Raw genomic sequence first — 20,723 nt, 5'->3', positions numbered from 1 at the left:
CTTCGGTCGACTATAGTTGGAACATTGAATTCGTGTTTTTGCTTCTGAACCCATCGCTTAGTGAAATCGATTTTGATTAAGTAAATATATTTGATTTGGATATTTTGCAAACCTAAAAATAATTTGTTTGGATTTAGTTTAATAAAATTTTAGTAATTGTTGAAAAAATATATACACCTAACTACTATTCTTGACATATTTTGGGTTTTGTTCCATTTTATTTCTTCATCATTGATAATTTTTTGAAAGAATTTCAATATTTATTATTAAACATGCCTAAAAGTCAAAACGAACTAAAATTGGAGCGATTATGCTCTAAACGTGAAACTATCTTTCGTAGGGCTCAATTATGTTACGATGCCGAGTCGGCCTTAGAAAAAGATCCAGAAAATGCCTCAAAAATGCGTAACTTTGCAGTTAGATATAGTACTTTCGAAAAAACTCTATCAGAATATGAGGAAATTGTTCAAGATATCGTTATATTAAAACAAGAGATGGAGCCAGATGCTGGCGTTGCATACCATACGCATTTAGATGCATTTTATGATCTCTACTCCAATATTGAATATTTAGCTTCATTATTAATAAATAAACCTGCTGTTTTGAGTAATAATCCCAATAGTACTAATAATTCTACTATTAAAATGCCCAAATTTGAATTAGTTAAGTTTGATGGTGAAGATATATCTCTGTGGCCTGTTTTCTATGAAAATTTCAAACAATTTGTTCATAACAAAATAGAATATCCCAAGTCCGATAAGCTACAGTATTTGTTGAGTTGTATTTCCGGGAAAGCCTTGAAAAGCTGTAGCTCAATAGAACCCATTCCTAATAATTATGACATTATTTGGAATATGCTTGTTGAAAGATATAATGATAAAAAATATTTGTTTAATCTCTATATGGATCGAATTGTTAATTTTCGCGGTTTGCAATCTAATAATCCATCATATTTGGAAATATTTTTGGAAAAGTTTGATACTAATGTTTCTGCACTAAAACGATTAAATCTCGATAATTTAGATGATCATATTTTAACTTATTTAGCTATGTTAAAATTACCACAAGATACCATAGATTCATTTGATTTAATAAGAAATAATAATGATTTACCCGCTTATGATGATTTATTGAAATTTTTACGCCAACGTAGTAAATCTCTTATTAAAAATGATAGATCAAGGAATTCCAAAAATAATTTTTCGTTTCAAAAACCGAACAAATCGTTTCATTTGCAAGAACAGAATACGTATTCCTCCATAGATTGTGTTGTTTGTAAAAAAGGCCCACATTTAATTAAAGACTGTAAGCACTTTTTAGGGCTACCATTTGAATCCAGATTTAAATTAGTGAAGGAAAATAATTTATGTTTAAATTGTTTTTCTTCAAAGCATCGAGTATCCAATTGTCCGTCAAAATTTTCTTGTGTTGTGTGCAAAGCTAGGCACCATTCCAAGTTGCATAAGCCAAATACTACTCGGCCTAATGAGAATGTTCCATTTCCCTCCACTAGTACTGAGCCTACCTCTGGTTCTTCTGATAATCCTTCTAGTTTACATGTCCGCCATTCTAAAAATATCCCAAATGAATCAGAATCGAGTTCTGTTAGTCTGTTTGGGACAATAATGGTTAAAGTTGTTGATAAATGGGGTAGTGCTCACAAGGTTAGATTTTTGTTAGATAGTGGTTCTTCTGCTAATTTTCTTACTTTTGATTGTTCCCGAAAATTAGGCCTAAGTTATTCGAAATTAAATTTGACAGTTTCTGGTATAGGAGGATCAACCACCCCGATAGTAGGTAAAACCAACATTGTTATCTTTTCCCATTTTGATAAAAAAATACAATATCCTATAGAAGTGTTGCTTATAGACACAATCTCTAATAAGTTGCCAGATCAACCAGTTGACAAAGACTGTATTAACAGTATAGAACACTTGAAATTAGCTGACCCGAATTTCTTTTTTCCTGGCAAGATAGATGGTATTTTAGCCTTATCTGTCTTTTCAAATATCATTGGTTGTAATAGAGTGTCATGCGAAGATTCTCTATCAGCTATTGAGACTAGTTTAGGTTATGTAGTCATGGGCTCAGCTGCACCAAATTTTGAAAAAATCCACACATATTTGTCTTTCGTCTGTAACCCTTTGTTGAATTTAGATTCCTTGGTCGAAAGAATGTATGAATTAGAGGATTTGCCCACTGTTACTAATAGTTCATCAGAAGATGAAATTTGTGAAAATTTATTTTTAGAAAATGTATGTAGAGATGCAGATGGTAGATACACAGTTTCATTGCCGTTCCAAAATGATCCTAATGTACTGGGTGATTCTTTTGTTCTTGCTAAAAATAGATTGTTGTCCTTAGAAAATCGCCTAGCACCAAACCCAGAACTTAGAAAACTTTACTGTGATATCTTTCAAGACTATTTAGACCAAAAGCACATGAGTTTAGTTCCCATTCAAACCATTGATTCGTTGTCGTATTATATTCCCCATCATTGTGTTTTTAAATCAGATAGCCCTTCCACTCCTTGTAGAATAGTCTTTGATGCCTCTATGAAAACTAGTAAAGGACCGTCATTAAATGAAATTCTTTATAAAGGTCCAAAATTACAAAATAATCCTACCACAATATTGTTGAATTTTCGTCTTTTTCCAATCGCAATTGTCGCTGATTTGAAACAAATGTATAGGCAGGTTAAAGTGGTTGAATCTCATTGTTCGTTTCAAAGGGTTTTGTGGAGATTTGATACCAATGATCCTATTTCTATTTTCCAATTAAATACTTTAACTTTTGGAGTAAAAGCCTCACCATATCTTAGTCTCAGGGTAATAAAACAATTATGTAATGACGAATCTAAAAGTTTTCCTGATGCTATCATCCCAATTTTAAGAGATATGTATGTAGACGATTTTATTAGCAGTTTTCCAAATGTTTCTGAAGCTATAGTTACACACACTCAGTTAGTGAATTTGTTTCAAAAAGGTGGTTTTAAATTAACCAAATGGATGTCGAACTCGAACGATCTACTATCGACAATCCCCGAACCCCTTCAATTGGTCAAAACCAAACAATTTGATAAGTCAGTCTCCAAAGTGTTAGGATTGCAATGGGAAGAAAAATGTGACAATTTTAGTTTTGGGTTAGAAATACCCTCATCGACCCGTTGTACAAAAAGAAACATGCTCTCACTTGTTGCTCGTATGTTTGATCCCTTGGGATTCCTATCTCCTATAACCCTCTTGCTTAAAATTTGGATAAAGAAACTTTGGACTCTAAAGGTAGATTGGGATAGTACCGTACCAAAAGAAGTCGAAATAGCATGGGAAAAGTTTCAAAATGAATTTCATGTCCTATACAAAATACAAATTCCACGCCATATAGCAGTTACACCTAATTCGTCGTTGTCTTTTGTAGGATTTTCAGACGCAAGTGCTGCTGGATACGCAGCCATTGTTTATTCCAGGGTTGTTAATTGTACAGGTCAAGTTAAAGTTACTTTACTGTACTCTCAATCTAAAGTATCTCCAATGTCTAAAATAACTCTTCCTCGATTAGAGCTTTGTGGAGCGCTTCTTCTCTCAAAGCTTCTTTCACATGCTATTGAAACTTATTCTCCTAGACATAATATTGATAAAATTTTTGCCTTAAGTGATTCCATGATTGTATTAAATTGGATAAAGTCCTCAGAGAAAAATCTCAAAATATTTGTTCAAAATAGAGTTGTTACAATTCATAAGATGGTTCCGTCAGAGTATTGGTTTTTTGTTCCTGGAAAGGAAAATGTTGTTGATTGCGCCTTTCGAGGTTTGTTTCCTTCTTCGTTAGTCAACGGACAGGAAATTATGATTTGTGATTCTGAATATAGATCACAAACCTTCTTTGGTAATGTCACTCGTGTAATTTCTCCGCTGTATACTCTTATTGAATATTTTTCCAGTTGGTCGAAACTTTTAAATTCCACAGTATACGTATTGAGATTTCTTAGAAAATTGTCTTTAAATAAACGGATATCTCTATTTGATTTAAAAATTGCAGAAATTGAATTAATTCGAGCTGTCCAGCAAAAGCATTTTTCTGAAGAATATAAAGCCCTTTCTCAAAATCTCGTTGTAAAATCTTCCATACGTCGTTTGAATCCATTTATTGAAAATGGAATAATTAGAGTAGGTGGACGTTTGTCCAACTCCCAATGTAGTTTTGAACAAAAACATCCGATTTTGTTGCCCAAAGCCGATCCTTTAACCATTTTGTTAATAGATTATTTCCATAAATTGCATTTACATGCTGGAGCGTATTTGTTGCAAAATCTTCTGAGAACAAATTATTGGATACTATCTAGTCGTCAGGCCATCAGAAATAGAATTTGGAGATGTAATCGTTGTTTTCGTCTTAATCCTAAACCTACCTATCCTATGATGGCTGACTTACCCGCCGTAAGAGTCAATCAGGCAAAAGCCTTTTTACACACTGGTGTAGATTATACTGGTGCGTTTTCCATTATTATAGGAAAATATCGTGGCGTAAAAACTCAAAAGGCTTACGTATGTTTGTTTGTTTGTCTAAGTACGAAAGCCATACATCTTGAATTAGCCTCCTCGCTCTCTACAGATTGTTTCTTAGCCACTTTCAAAAGATTTTTATCTCGTCGTGGAAATTGTAAGGTTTTATATTCAGATAATGGCACAAATTTTGTGGGTGCCAAGAGAGTCCTCGATGAAATATATCAATTAACTACTTCAAAAACTTATAAAGATGCATTCCAACAGGAAATTAATAATACCAAAATTTCTTGGAAAATGAACGTACCTTATGGCAGTCACTTCGGTGGTATTTGGGAAAGCAATATAAAAAGTGTAAAACTTCATTTAAATAGAGTTGTGGGGAATCAAATCCTTACTTACGAAGAATTTTTAACTGTTCTGACACAAATCGAGTGTCTTTTGAATTCGCGTCCTCTTTGTGTTCAAAGTAACGACCCTGAAAATCCAGTCGCGCTGACTCCATCGCATTTTTTATGCACAGAACCTTTAGTGTCATTACCCTCGATGGATATTGATCTTGATAAAAATATGAGTACTTTGAAAAGATATAAATTATTAGATTGCATTGTTCAACATTATTGGAAAAGATGGCATTCAGAATATTTGTCTTCTATGCAGTCTCGTTTAAAATGGAACACTAACTCGAACCCTCCCAAAGAGGGAATGGTAGTTATAATAAAAAATGAAACTATCCCACCTTTACAGTGGCCTCTGGCAGTCATAGAGACTTTGTATCCTGGAAAAGATGGGATTGTTCGAATCGTAAAAGTGCGAACCAAGCACGGTAGTTACATGCGCCCAGTCGTTAAACTGTGTCCTCTACCCAGTCAATAAACTGGAGAGGATTTTTTTATTTTATTTGATAGTTAAAATTTTAGTTTAGGGTGATGGGTTCATGTGCAGACTTAGCATATTAAAATTAAATTAGTTTTCGTTGATTTTTCGTTTATTTTAAAAATAAACTCGGGGGGGCAGGATGTTTTGGCCTCATTAAATTTATTTCATTCGAAGTACCTGGCCTATTTTCTTGCCCAGATATTGTACTAAATTTTTTGTTTTCTCTTTAATTACCTTTCGTTAGTACTAACTAGTCGTGGTCGTCAGTAAGTAAGAACAAATTGAATTGTTAAGTCGTTTCCTGTAGTTATCAAGTGTCGCCAAAAAACGCCGGTTTCAGTTATAGTAAAAAATAAATTAACCCTTTCTCCCTCCTTCCTTCACCTTACTAATAACTGAAGACTTCTCGACCTACCAGTTAAAATAAGGTAAGAATTTTTTTGTTATTATTTCCATACAGTCCGCTTTAAATTCGATTGCGTAATAGACCAGCATAGCCCAATCGCCACCCCAGACAGAGATTAGAAATTATCAGTTTTTCGCTTGGTTTGATTAACTTTCTGGCTTGGATACGTTCCTGATTGATTACTATTTTTCCATTATCTGTTCTTAAAAATTCGATGACTTTCAGTAGTAAAATATATGCAAATGCGATCATTTACAATCCTAGAAATGGCGAGAATTTTATTAGGATCGATCTTAGTTGCTATGGCATTTAAATAATCTTCAATTTTAGTATTTGGAAGTGAATTGAACACATGGCTTGGTTTTTGCTTGGGAATTTTTTGTTAGGTTGGTTCAGAGCGGTTGAATATAACTTTGATTAATTAGATGGATTAATGACATCTTGAGAATTTTGAAGTTCAGAAGTTCTCTCCTCTGAAATTTTCTGCATATTGGGCCTATGTTGCCTGATTACGGCCCTGGTACTTGGACAGGTTCATTAGTAATTAAGATACTTAATTACCTCGGTTTTGGTATTTATAACCGTTGTTTACTGTTTGTTGATTAAATAATAGTAAAAAACTGGTCTAACTTACAGTTTGATCCCAAAATTGGATTAAGCACTATATAATACACTATTATACCAACTTTGATAATTTTCTAACAAGTAAAACCATCTTAATTTTGATAAAAAACTAAGAGCTAATCGGAAACACTGTTTAATAGATAAGAAACCAGTTTCGAATCAAGTTTCTTTGTTGTCGGGATATAAGATTAGAACTACGAGTAAGGATACTTCGGTTTTACTCTCCTTTATGGATTGGAAGCGTGGACATTAAAACAAGTTCATCTGAATAAGTTGGCCGTCTTTGAATTTTGGTGTTACAGAAGACTCCTACGAATATCATGGATTCAAAGAATGTCAAACGTAGAAGTAACTGGAAGGATAGGAAATGAAGCAGAAATAATATTAACTATCAAAAGACGAAAATTTGAGTACTCAGGACATGTGATGAGGAGAGAGCAGAAATACTCATTATTACCACTTATGCAAGGAAAAATCCGAGGAATGCAAAATGTGGGTAGACGAAGAATATCCTGGCTTAAGAACTTAAGGGAATTATTCGAATGCAGAGCTCTTTAGAGCTGTAGTCAACACGGCTATGATGATTTCCAACCTTCGATAGAAGATGAAACTTAAAGAAGAAGAAGAACATTTTTCTTTTTTTTTATTTTTGTCTAAACGTAAGAATTATGTCTCCTATTTGGCGGTTGAAGAGTTAAGGCAGAAACATAATAGGTTTGTTCTAGCAAACAGTCAAACTAGTCAAAAACCGTCAGCAAACAGTTGGTCAGTGAAAAAACATAATACAGTCACCAGTGCTATCCCCTCTACTCGCGCTGGTCCACTATTCGCTGATCTCCATTCTCTGATGGTTTCAAACCGTTTGAAACTGATGCTAGAACAAACCTAATATTTGTCTGATCCGATGCAACGGATATCTGGCATACAGTTTTACCTGTAATTGGTTATATTTATCCCACGCAATGCTATGCCATCCTCCCCGATGCAGCCCGTCGTAAATACATCAAATTACGTGTAATAGGTCTGGATCCCGCGTATGAAAAAAAAGTTGATTAATAGCAAGCTGAAAATTTGTTAGTAGCTTAAGGGTGTCTAGTCGGATAAACTTTCATATATGGGAACACTGAAACAGGGGCAGTTTTAATTGTCCATATTTTTAATCTGTGGGGAACAGGTTAAAAATTTGGAACGGTCAGACCACGAAAACGGCACATTTATTTTGTCCGACAGAATAGACTTAAACTCTCCGAACAGAGATTAAACTCTCATGAAAAAATCAGACTGCTATTTATGACCTGTCATAATTCCTGGCATATTCTACATGTTCCACTCATTAAAACGCCCATTTGTTGATAAATAGCAGTCTGATTTTGCATGAGAATTTCAGGGCGCATCTGTAATAGCTATTTTCCTAACAAGTGCAGAAAGTCATACTTTTCCGCACGCGATTGCAGTTTGCCGAACGAAGCGAAGCGGAGTTCGGCAAGCAGTCGAGTGCGGAAAAGAGACTTTCTGCAAGAGTTAGGAACAATATTTTTTCTACGAGCATTTAAAAAAGACCAAATCTTAATCAATTAATTGAATTAATATAAAAATACATACACAAATTAAATCTCTGACAAGGTTGTCAAAACCAAACTTTCTATATAATTGGTTAGCATGACGACGATCTAATAACACCGAATTAAATTCAATGCGGTGCCTAAATATCAGTTATGTACAGGGCCCGGATTACGTACACTCGATACGCATCGTATCCGCCATGTTTTCCCATAGCGCCTTACGGGAAAACATGGCGGATACGATTCGTATCGAGTGTTCGTAATCCCTATGCAGGTTTTAATATCTTAAAGGCATAGCAACGATGTCAAACAAAGCAATTATTGTCAAGAAGCACGTCACATACTTTAAAATTTATCTTTACTTACGAATTAAAAAATAATTCAGTGATTTAGATGGCATCAAGTGACGAAGAACTACCTCCATCTATCCTCGACGTTGTCAATTATCTTAATTTGTTACCGAAAAATCAGCAAACAGGTACAAGAAAGAATACAATATTTTTATGAGTTGGTGTAAAGAAAAAAGTGTAAATAGCTTAAAAGAAGAAGTGTTTTTTGGCTTATTTTATTAGTCTATCCAAAATCTGCAAACCAAATACTTTGTGGTCCCGCTATTCCATGCTCAAGTCAGTATTAAAAATTGAAAAAAATGTCAATATAGGCGATTTTTTTAAGTTAATAGCATATTTGAAGAAAAAAGCGTAGGATTCAGTTGTACGTTCAATATAAACATTGTAAATAATAAATAGATATAATTAAAATTACATATTTTGTATTTGATAATAATAAAATTGCTAAAAAGTTGACTTAATTCTTTGACAATGTTGTCAAAACCAAACTTTCAATATAATTAGTTAGCATGACGACGATCTTGGTTTCCATGACGGTGGATACGCGTGCGGAAAAGTAAAACTTTCTAAACTAAAATGCGTGCGCGAAAGTAGACATTTTTGCACGCTCGTAGAAAAACATATTAGTACATTTGGACGTTGAAAGGTGACTCAAATATTTTTGAAGAAATTACTTGAAAACAACTCAAATAATAATATTTGAGTTATCCTCCCTCTCAAAAAGGTCCGGAACATTGTTTAAATAATCAAAATGTTAAAAAATTAAGGAAAAATTCGATTTTTTTCTTCGTTTTTTGATTATAACTTTAAAAGTATTCATTTCCGAGAAAAGTTGTACTAATATAAAAGTTGCGTAAATAAAAATTTCCTACGATACAAAATTGGTTAAAGATTTAAAAAATAGTCACCCTTGTTTCAAAATGGCAATAATTGCGAAAAAACATGCAAAAACAAGTATTCGCATTTTACGTTTTTCAACCATCTATGCTACATTTAGGACCTTAATGTTTTACCCTGAAAAACTTTACGATACAGTTAAATAATACTGTAAATTTCATTAAGATCGGTTCAATAGATTTTGCAAAATAAATTTTGCAATCCAGCCTTCGCAAAAAAAATTCATTTTTTCAAAATGTTACAGGACTGAAAATAAAGCAGATAGCAAGTTAAATGGTTTTTTTGCGTATAGAAGTGTACTGTACCTTTCATTTGCAATTTGCAAAATTAAAATCGATTAACTACCACGGCGTCAGGATTTTTTTTTTTAAATAAACATTAATTATTGGTGCTACGCGCAGGACAGGGGATAGTTTGCTCTGATTTGTTTATTGCAAAATAAAAACACATACTCTATCCTTTGAAATAACACTTTTTTTAGCAAAAACTTTCTTTGTTCATATATTTTAACTTAGAGAATAAAAGTGATGAAAAACATATGAAATTGTTTAAACCATATTTCACAAACAATAATAAAATTAGTTTGGTTTTGTGGAATTAAATTATTAAAATACAACAAAATATAGAGTAAGAATATAATATATTAGATAAAGATTGGAAGAAATTTTGGTGGAAATCACCTTGTGTGAATCGAACACCGCTGTCCTGCGCGCAGCACCAAAAATTAATGTTTATTTAAAAAATTTCCTGACGGCGTGGTAATTAATAGATTTTAGTTTTGCAAATTGTAAATAAAATATACAGTACACTTCTACAAGCAAAAAAAATTCAACTTGCTATCTGCTTTATTTTCAGTCCTGCAACATTTTTAAAAAACGAATTTTTTTTGCGAAAGCTGGATTGAAAAATTTATTTTGCAAAATTTATTAAACCGATCTTAATTAAAATAACAGTGTTTTTTTACTTTATCATAAGTTTTTCTGGGTAAAATATGAAGGTCCTAAGTGTAGCGTAAATGGTTGAAAAACGTAAAATGCGAATACTTGCTTTTGCATGGATTTTTTCTCAACTATTGCTATTTTGCAACAAGGGTGACTATTATTTAAATTTTTAACCCATTCTATGTTGTAGGAAATTTAATTACGCAACTTTTATGTCAGTACAACTTTTCTCAAAAATAAACAGTTTTAAAGTTATAATCAAAAAACCAACAAAAAAATCGAATTTTTCCTTCATATTTTGATATTTTGATTATTTAAACAATGTTCCGGACCATTTTGAGTGGGAAGATAACTTAAATATTATTATTTGAGTTATTTTTAAGCAACTTTTGCAAAAAAATTTGAGTCACCTCTCAACGTCCATCTCAAAACAGATGCGCCCTGGGCCCTGGACTATAATCACCCGTGTTGAGCTGGCCCCCCCCACTTGCAAAAATCAAAAAACAAATAGCCCTGATTTATGAGCTATTTATGAGCTCTCATATTCCGCAAACTAAAAATTTTGAGCTCGTTCCACTGAGCAGGAATTTGATACTTTAGTGTACTTTAACCCCCACTACTTAAAAATAGGAATATTGAATCGGTTTTTGCGGCAGAATTACGAGCTATTTATGAGCTCTTGAAATTATATAGTTTCGATTTTTGAGCTCATCCCCTTCACCCCCAAACAACCCTTTAATTGATTTAACATAAGAGAAAAATGCTGAGAAAACTTAAAATATATCGTATTGCGGATATAATTCCTATAACTTATATACACTAAGAATAAACTATTAAATCACGTGCATTTCGATTATTGAGCTACAACCCCTTCGCAAGAAAACCACCCTATCTTACCGACTTAAGAGAAAGTTGTACTTAAAATGCATTAAACTAATTATTTGGCGACGACATATCATTGAATAATTTATAAGCTTCTAAATTACGCGAATTTAGATCAGTAAATTGCAATTTATTTTGTATAGTGCAGTCACTGAAGGTAAAAATCAACGATTACCTTCAATTTCGGTGAACCTTCATCGATTTTCACGAAAATTGGTCAGTGGTTAGAGGATACGTCAAGAAACAAAGGTGACATGGTACCACCTTGCGCCTTTACTCTGAGGGTGGATACTGCCCCTTCTCGGGGGTGAAAATTATTTTATTAAAAATAACTGCACAAATCAATAAAAGAACAAATTAAAAGCAAAATTTATTATATAAAGTTAATAAAATAAGTCAATACTTTTTAAGCTATTAAAGATCAAAGATTTTAATTATTCGTGAAAAAAATGCATGTTATGAAGCGGTTTTTCGTAAATCACTGAAAAACTGTAAGTTTTTACAAAAAAGTTCATAGTAGTTTAATTCGTAAAGCTTATATTCTAAGAATAAACTCTTAAATCACGCGCCTTTCGATTATAGAGTTACAACCCCTTCGCAAGAAAACCATCCCATATTCCCGGCTTAAGAGAGAGTTGTACTTAAAATAATTTAAATTAATTATTTGGAGACTACATATCGTTTAATAATTTATGAGCTTGCAAAATATACGCATGTCAATTATTGAATTGCCATTTTCTTTCTATAGTGCAGTCACTGAAGGTAAAAATCAAATATGACCTTCGATTTCGGTAAATCTCCATTCATTTTCACGAATTAACAATAACAACTTGGGGTTTTAACCTGGGGTATATGTCACCCCTTCTCGGGGGTGAAAATTACTTTATTAAAAATAACCCCACAATTAGAGAGAGGGACAAATTGTAAGCAAAATTTGTTATATAATGTGATTAAAATAAATTAACACTTTTTGAGTTATTAAAGATCAAATATTTTAATTTTTGTGAAAGAAAATGCATGTTTTAAAGCGATTTTTCATAAATAACTCAAAAACTGTAAGTTTTTACAAAAAAGTGTTCAACACTAAAATTGAAGCCAATAAAAAATATAATAAATTGCTTACTTGAAAAACCCTTTAATGTTAATTTAAAGTAAGTTATTGGTAATTAAATGTATATTTTTTTCTGCGACTGTTCAGATCTAAGGATACAAGCTTAAATAACGGGAAAGAGATGCATTTTATAACACTTAGGTACTAAATACTTATCAAAGTACTTAGAAATACCTATCCAAAATGAGCTCCAGAAAAAGTTGATAGCATCAAAATCCGCTCACCAATTTTCGTGAAAATGAATGCAGATTTACCGAAATCGAAGGTCATAGTTGATTTTTACCTTCAGTGACTGCACTATAGAAAGAAAATGGCAATTCAATAATTGAGATGCGTATATTTTGCAAGCTCATAAATTATTAAACGATATCTAGTCGACAAATAATTAATTTAAATTATTTTAAGTACAACTCTCTCTCTTAAGCCGGGAATATGGGATGGTTTTCTTGCGAAGGGGTTGTATCTCAATAATCGAAAGGCGCGTGATTTAAGAGTTTATTCTTAGAATATAAGCTATACGAATAAAACTACTATTAACTTTTTCATAAAAACTTACAGTTTTTCAGTGATTTACGAAAAACCGATTCAAAACATGCATTTTTTTCACTAATAATTAAAATTTTTGATCTTTAATAACTTAAAAAGTATTGACTTATTTTAATAACTTTATATAATACATTTTGCTTATAATTTGTTCTTTTATAGATTTGTGCAGTTATTTTTTATAAAATAATTTTTCACCCCCGAGAAGGGGCGGTATCCACCCTCAGGGTAAAGGCCCAAGGTGGTATCATGTCACCTTTGTTTCTTGAGGTATTCTCTAACCACTGACCAATTTTCGTGAAAATCGATGAAGGTTCACCGAAATTGAAGGTAATCGTTGATTTTTACTTTCAGTGACTGCACTATATAAAATAAATTGCAATTTACTGATTTAGATGCGCGTAATTTGAAAGCTTATAAATTATCAAATGATATGTAGTCGCCAAATAATTAATTTAATGCATTTCAAGTACAACTTTCTCTTAAGCCGGGAAGATAGGGTGGTTTTCTTGCGAAGGGGTTGTAGCTCAATAATCGAAATGCACGTGATTTAATAGTTTATTCTTAGTGTATATAAGTTATAGGAATTATATCCGCAATACGATATATTTTAAGTTTTCTCAGCATTTTTCTCTTATGTTAAATCAATTAAAGGGTTGTTTGGGGGTGAAGGGGATGAGCTCAAAAATCGAAACTATATAATTTCAAGAGCTCATAAATAGCTCGTAATTCTGCCGCAAAAACCGATTCAATATTCCTATTTTTAAGTAGTGGGGGGGGCTGACTCAGTCCCCCCCCCCCCCCACTAAAGTATTAAATTCCTGCTCAGTGGAACGAGCTCAAAATTTTTAGTTTGCGGAATATGAGAGCTCATAAATAGCTCATAAATCAGGGCTATTCGTTTTTTAATTTTTGCAAGTGGGGGGGGGGCCAGCTCAACACGGGTACTATAATCTCTGTTCGGAGAGTTTAAGTCTGTTCTGTCGGACAAAATACATGTGCCGTTTTCGTGGTCTTACCGTTCCAAATTTTTAACCTGTTTCACAATTAAAACTTCCCCTGTTCCAGGGTTCCCATATATCAAAGTTTGTCCTACTAGATACCCTTAAGCTATTAACAAATTTTCAGCTTGCTATTAATCAACTTTTTTTTTTCATACGCAGGATCCAGACCTATAAAGCTGTATGCCAGATATCTGTCGCATCGGGCTGCATTGCGTCGCGTTACATCGTGTCGGACAAATAATAGGTTTCTGCCTTTAAGATTAATAAGACTAAATTTTCTAAATTTCAGTAATACATTGTTTGTTTAGATTGTATGGAATTTAGAAGCGATTGTGTTATCTTTTCCAAAAGCACTGATCCCTTGCAGCTGTGCTCGTTTGTTCATTTGGAATGTTTCATAGTTTCGACGCAATATTGTTTTCTACTGGACTTTAAATTCTATCGGGAGAGGAGTTGAAAGACCTAATTAAAATATTTATTTATTTGTCTTTGTCGCCATTTATTTCTTAATGGTGTTTTATAAGGAAGAACTAATTATAAACTGACTATCTTCTTGTTATGTGAATAAAGGTCGTAGTGATAAGGAAAGAATGTTAACTTAAGTAATTGTAGCATATTTAAATGTTTTTTCATAAAAATAAAATTTAGTGTTTCTACACATTAAAAAGACATAAAAAGTGAGATTTGCACTAAATAAAATCATTTTATCGCCAACCGTCACTAAAGTCATTCATTATTGTACTCATTTGTCCCCATTTGCGGCACCAAAGTAACACTTTATTGTACTGAAAGAAGAATTTTACTTTACCTGCCGCGATTATTAATTAAATTAACCGAGATTAAATTTGTAAGTGGTCGATGGTAGTAATCGATTATTTACTGAGTGAACTTAAAATTGATTTACTTTATTCATTAAAAATATTGTACAAAATTTACGTTATTACTTACTTACTTACTTAAGCCGTCCTCTTGTACGGTGTCGAGGTAAGTGGAGAAATCAGACGTCTCCATGCCTTTCGGTCAGTAGCTAGTCTTTCTGCTTCTCTCCACCCAATATTTCTTTTTAAGCAAGCCTTTCCAATATTTGCGTTCCACGTTCTTGCTGGCCTGCCTCTTCGTCTTTTGTTGTCAGATGCCGCTTTCCGTACCCCTTTACAGTTCTTCCTTCACTCATTCTCGCCATATGTCCGAACCACGATAACTGTTTCGTTTCAAGTATGTCTAAGGTCCTTCCAATACCTCAGCTTACACGTATGTCTTCATTTCTTATACGATCACGTCTGGTCACCCTGGATACCGCACGAAAATATCGCATTCGCATGCTTGAATTTTACTACGGATGTTGTCGCTCATTGTCCACGTTTCACTACCGTAGAATAGCACCGGCTCGTATTCAATTTGAAATACTTTCTTTTTGTTTTCAGGTTTACTTCTTTCTTCGTAATAAAACTTTTATTTAGTGCATAGTATAATTTTCTTACACTCATTACCCCGCTGTTTATTTCTGGTTCAATATTTCCTTGTCCATACTGTCGATCCTAGATACTTGAAGTTCTCTACTTGGGTAATGGTCTCATTATTCAGCTTTATATTTATATTTTTTTGAGTTTTGGATATTACTAAAGCTTCTGTTTTTTCAATATTTATTTTCATCCCAAATTCCTTAAAAGCTTCATTCCAAACATTCACATTCACTTGCAAGTCTTTTTCTGATTTTGCCACAATTACCAGGTCATCGGCATATAATATCAACTCTGACACGTAAACTTGTTGAAGATTATACACCTCACCCTAGTTCTGTTTACCTTATCCCTGCATTATTTTGCAATTTCGTCCATTAGAGTGATGAATAACAATGGCCTCAGAACACCACCTTGTCTTACACTTGTCCTTGTGTAGAATTCTCGAGATGAGCGTTTGTTCGTTCTTACAGTATTACGTGTACATTTATATATATTCTTTATTGCTTGGATTAACTTCGGTTTCACATTTCTAGGGTTTAATATTTCCCAGATCTTGTTACGTGGCGCCTGATCAAATGCTTTTTCCAAGTCCACAAAACAGAGAATCAACTTACTGCTATGCTCTAGCTAGGGCTTTTTCTGATAACTGTCTCACCGTGAATATGAGATCGGTTGTACCTCGCCCTGGCCTAAAGCCGCATTGGCTGTCATCCAGTGTGCCTTGATATTTTCTCGCAACTTTTTCTCTAGTATTATTTCGTAGATTTTACTAGCAACTACCAACAATGAGATACCCCTGTAGTTACAACACTTATGTTTATCACCTCTTTTGTGTAATGGTAGAACAGTTGCAAGAGTCCAATTTCTAGGTATGCTTCCGGTATGCCAACAGCTCCTTATGATCTTCCATATTAATTGTAATCCTTCTCCTTCCATATATTTAATTAGATCAGCCTTAATATTATCGTGTCCTGCAGCCTTGCCATTTTTTATTTTAAAATTGCTTCCCTGTGTTCTTTGTATGTTTTGCCATCATCATCTTGTTGTTCATTTAAATTGTACTCCTCCCTGTCATTCTCTATTTCGTTGTTGTCTCCCATTAATATTTCCATAAAATGTTCTCGCCATATTTCGGTGATCTCTTCATTTTTTAATAATATATTACCATATTTGTCCTCTAAACCTGTTACTCCGTTTTATTTCTTTTGTCTTAGATTTTTTAGGGTCCTATAGAGCAACTTCGCATTACCCTTACTATCACTTTCCATTTTATTTCCAAATTCTTCCCATTGACGATTCTAAGCTTCTTTAATTTTATTTTTAACCAGTATTCTCTGTTCCTTATATTCTTGATAATTACTTTCACTTTTGTTGCTTATATACTTTTTCCACAATTTTTTCTTCTTTGAAACTTCCAATTTTATGTCATTATTCTACCACGCCGTACCTTTCACATATCTTCCTTTCGTTACACCACATACTTTACTCCCAGTTGCATACACCAGCTCCTTAAAATTATTCCATAATATTCCATAATCTAATTTATTTTTCGTATGTTTTCATTTAATTTACGACAGTATTCTTTCCTAATATTTTCAGACTGAAGTTTGTATTGGTAGGGGAGCAAAGTATGCTAAATGTGCAGTCACTCGAGCGTTATGGGGACCTATTGGGTTGTGAAGAGTAGGTCCTAAAACCAAAAAAAGTTAAGTAAAATTTTCCATTTTAGTGGGCGCTTGCCATTTTTTAATTTAATTTTCCATTTCTAATAATCGTTTTTTCCGATTATAACGCCATCTATCCATAATTCGAAAAAATGTTTCGAATAAAAGTTACTTATTTTTACGTAAGGAATCCAAATCTGCAATAAAAAATGAGGGCTTCTATTTAAGATTTTAAAGTAACCCCCCACCCCACCTCCTTGGGGAGTCGTGTTTGGTGCCATTCGATAGATTTTTTAAAAGTATCGAATAAGTGTATTTTACAGTTCTTCGATCTGATGTTCATTTCGCGAAATATCGCGGGATTCGTATTTAAAATATTAAATTTACCCCCCACCCCTCTCCGTGGGAAGTCGTGTTTGGTATCATTCGATAGATTTTTAAAATATATTAAGAACATATTTTTTAGTTTTTCGATCTGTCATTTATTTCGCGACATATTCGCTTATTTCTTGTGAAACTTTGGGACTCACCCATTTCCTTACCCCCTGCTCAAATCGTCAGATTTTTGAAATATACACTCTTTTGCATGTACTTAACTTACTTTATCTTAATCTGACCATTTCGAGTATTTTTAAGGATAGATTTTTTTTTCGGGCCCCCCTTAACGAACTCCCCTGTGTTAAGAGCCAATATATGGTAGAGGTTCATCTGCAGGGTACCAGGTTTCTCCCATATGCTAATCTGACGCGCTCGAGTAACTGCAAAAATCCCCGCTTGGGCTCCCCTACCATATACTTTAATACTAAGTTGTTCGTAGCGATTTTCATTTTTAATATTAAATGTCTGTTCTCTCCTTCTCTTTATTTTAGCTTCAACGCGAAAATGATCTGAACTGATCTCATAACCTATTTTAACACGAACGTCCGCTATTTCATTTTGATATCTGTTCTGTACTAATACTAGGTCAATAACGGATTTCTCGTTCCGTGAATCCATCACTCGTGTGTATTTATGAATCTCCTTGTGTTGAAAAAATGTGTTACTAATTTGCATATCGATGACTTTTTGTCCATTATTATTCGTGAGTATTTCTCCATATGGTCCTATATGGTAGTCATAGTCATTGCTTGACCCTACTCGCCCATTAAAATCGCCTACTATTATGACCTTATGATTTATTTGGTCTATTTCGTCCTGCAATAATTCCCAGAAGCTATCTTTGAGTTCCTTGGCTTCATTTTCCGATGGTCCATACCCAACAATAAGTGTTGTCTTCTCGTTTTTACTGATATCTATTCTAAGGAGATATTCCGTTCCGAAATATTTTTCCATCTGGTGATATTTTTATGCTGATTTCTGTGAACCATTAGGGCAACTCCTGCCCTCGCAAGTTTTAACTCATTAACACCTCCAAAAATCATGTAGTGCTCATTTCTCATTTTAATACATCCACTTCCTTTTCTCTTTGTTTCAATGAATGCTTATAAATCCATTTTGGTGTTTTCAAACTCATCAATAAGTTCCTCTTCTTAACCAGTTAGACTTTGTATATTGCACAATCCAATTTTTCAATACTTATTTTGTTTTTCATTTTTTGCATTCATAGTTCTTTCATTGTTTGTATCTTTACGGTTTAGTTTTTGTATATTTTTGTCAAGGCTCATATCGATTTTGTTATATTCTCTCATGTCCATAATCTTTCCCACGTTCGTGTCCATATCCATCCTCGAATTTGCATTAACTAGTAGTTTTTTGAACCAGCTGCTGCTACATAATCTCTGACTATGATTCCATCTCCATTTGGTGTCTTCAATAACGATAAAAACATAACCCATTTTTATTCTTTGCCATTTATCTTTTCTTTTGCTACTATATGTCTATTTTACGGTATTGTTAATTAAATTTATCTGAAAAAGTGAAATTCTCTAGTATTCTGCAGTTCTATTCATACAACATAAATCAAAACTTTACAGATTTAGTAATTATTAGGTACAGTCCGTCCAATATACTTACTGTTGCACGTCATTTTCCACGTCAGAGATTTAAGTTGACATTGTTGCCCAATTACAAAAAGTTCTTGAACTCATTTTAAATCAAATATATCACATAATTTTTACGGAAGTGGATTATACAACAAAACAAATTAACAGTGTAAATAAAAACTTTAAAAAGAGAATACAAGAATTAAGGTATAATCTTACGTTCAAGTAAATAATACAAACCGTAAATATAATAAAACATAAATATACCTATAGTAAATAATAAAAACAAATATGAAGTGTCATCACCGCAACTGTCAAATAAGTGTTACCGATTTATGCCAAAATGTCACCTTTGTTCGATCGCAGTTAGAGTGTAATCCGAACAAATGTGCTTTGTAAAAACGCTTTATATTCCACTTACATATACAAATTAAATGACATAACTTAGGGTATGTTTCTTTAAATGTACATTAGTAGAAATTTTCCAATTTTATTTCTACGCGTATATAATAAAATATGTCTAGTGGCTCTAACTTCCGTGTACTCGGCTAATTGATTCTAAGGAACAGGCCTAGCGCCTAAATATTTCGTGTTGGTAGCATGTGACGTCACGGGTTATGACGCGGATGACGTACAACGGTAAGTATATTGGACCGACTGTATTCAATATTGATAACAACTATCGATTAAACATGGAAACCCGCCATCATGCAAAAGCATTATGTCATTACTGTCATACGAAATTGTTATTTGACGTAAAAAGAATTGATAAAAATGACGTAAGTATTAATGCTATTTTTAATTTTTGGTATCATTTTAAGTATGAAAATTAGTTTTTATTTAAATAAAAGTGCAATTACACTGTTATAAATATAATTATTTCGTTGAAATAATAATATTAGAAATATAACTTCTTAAGATGTATATAAAGTTAGCGAATCACTTTTCTCCAATAGTATGGCAAGCACAATAGGAATTTGCCGTTTTTTGTCGCTAATTATTGGTGGAAAAATTAACATTGCCGCTTTTTTATTTTTCATATTACGAAGCCGCTTCATGTTATGAAGTTAGCGAAACAACGAACATTAAAAAAATAAAAAGTAATAAAATAAAAAGTAACATAATAATATAAAAAGTAATAATATAAGTAATAACATCAAAATTTTTGACCGTTGAAGAATGCATATTTTTGAAAAAACTATACATATACATAATTTAAAAAAATCAGAATTTTAAAATTTTCGGATATTTCATTTTGATAATAACTCCAAAAATAATAATACGCGTAAAAATGAAAAAAAAAAAACAAAATTTGCGTTTTTTTTTTGTTAGCAAAGGTTTTACTTGTTTTTTTTTATTTTTGTAGGATACAAAATAACCGAGACAGAAACGTTTAAGGGCATAGACGCCAAATTTGGCACCAATGTGTTTTAAATGCATTCATTCTTTTCGAATCCTGAGAAAATTAATATGTATTTTTCAAAAATTTAAACTCAGAATGAAAGATTGCATTATTGCTAAGGGCCGAAAGTCCCTGAAAACTTCTTTAATGTTTATTTTAATAAGTTAAATGGGGGAAGAAAAAAAATTTAGTGTAGTTTTTATTTTCAAATATCTCATTCAAAAGAAACTTTTTGGTTATACTAAGGGAGAATTCGGCTCTCTGCAATAATGTAATCTTTCATTCTGCGTTTAAATTTTTCGAAAACACTTATAACCTTTCTTAGGATTCTAAAAAATATGAATTCATTTAAAACACATTGTCAATCATCAAACAATCATCAATTTCCAACGCTAGGATAGGACGTATCATAATTCAAAAGTGCAAAGCTGTAAATTAATTTCATGAATATTTCCTGATTAGGAACAAGATTACTGAGTATAACGAAGTATAACTAAAATTTTGAAAAAAA

The 20,723-nt window shown here is 32.7% G+C and overlaps 1 protein-coding gene across 1 annotated transcript; it reads left to right on the top strand.

Annotated features, from left to right (window-relative positions):
- The first annotated feature begins 272 nt into the window (after nt 1-272).
- Nucleotides 273-20,244, top strand: LOC126882636 (uncharacterized). Its single transcript, XM_050647611.1, has 3 exons — nt 273-675; nt 2,986-3,885; nt 20,177-20,244. The coding sequence occupies exons 1-3, from the start codon at nt 273-275 to the stop codon at nt 20,242-20,244; spliced, it is 1,371 nt and encodes a 456-aa protein (XP_050503568.1).
- Nucleotides 20,245-20,723: the final 479 nt, after the last annotated feature.

This window comes from Diabrotica virgifera, chromosome 3 (assembly GCF_917563875.1).
Source record: "Diabrotica virgifera virgifera chromosome 3, PGI_DIABVI_V3a".
Taxonomy (NCBI): domain Eukaryota; kingdom Metazoa; phylum Arthropoda; class Insecta; order Coleoptera; family Chrysomelidae; genus Diabrotica; species Diabrotica virgifera.
Note: the sequence above shows the minus strand (reverse complement) of the source record. Positions and strands in the feature narration are given on the sequence as shown.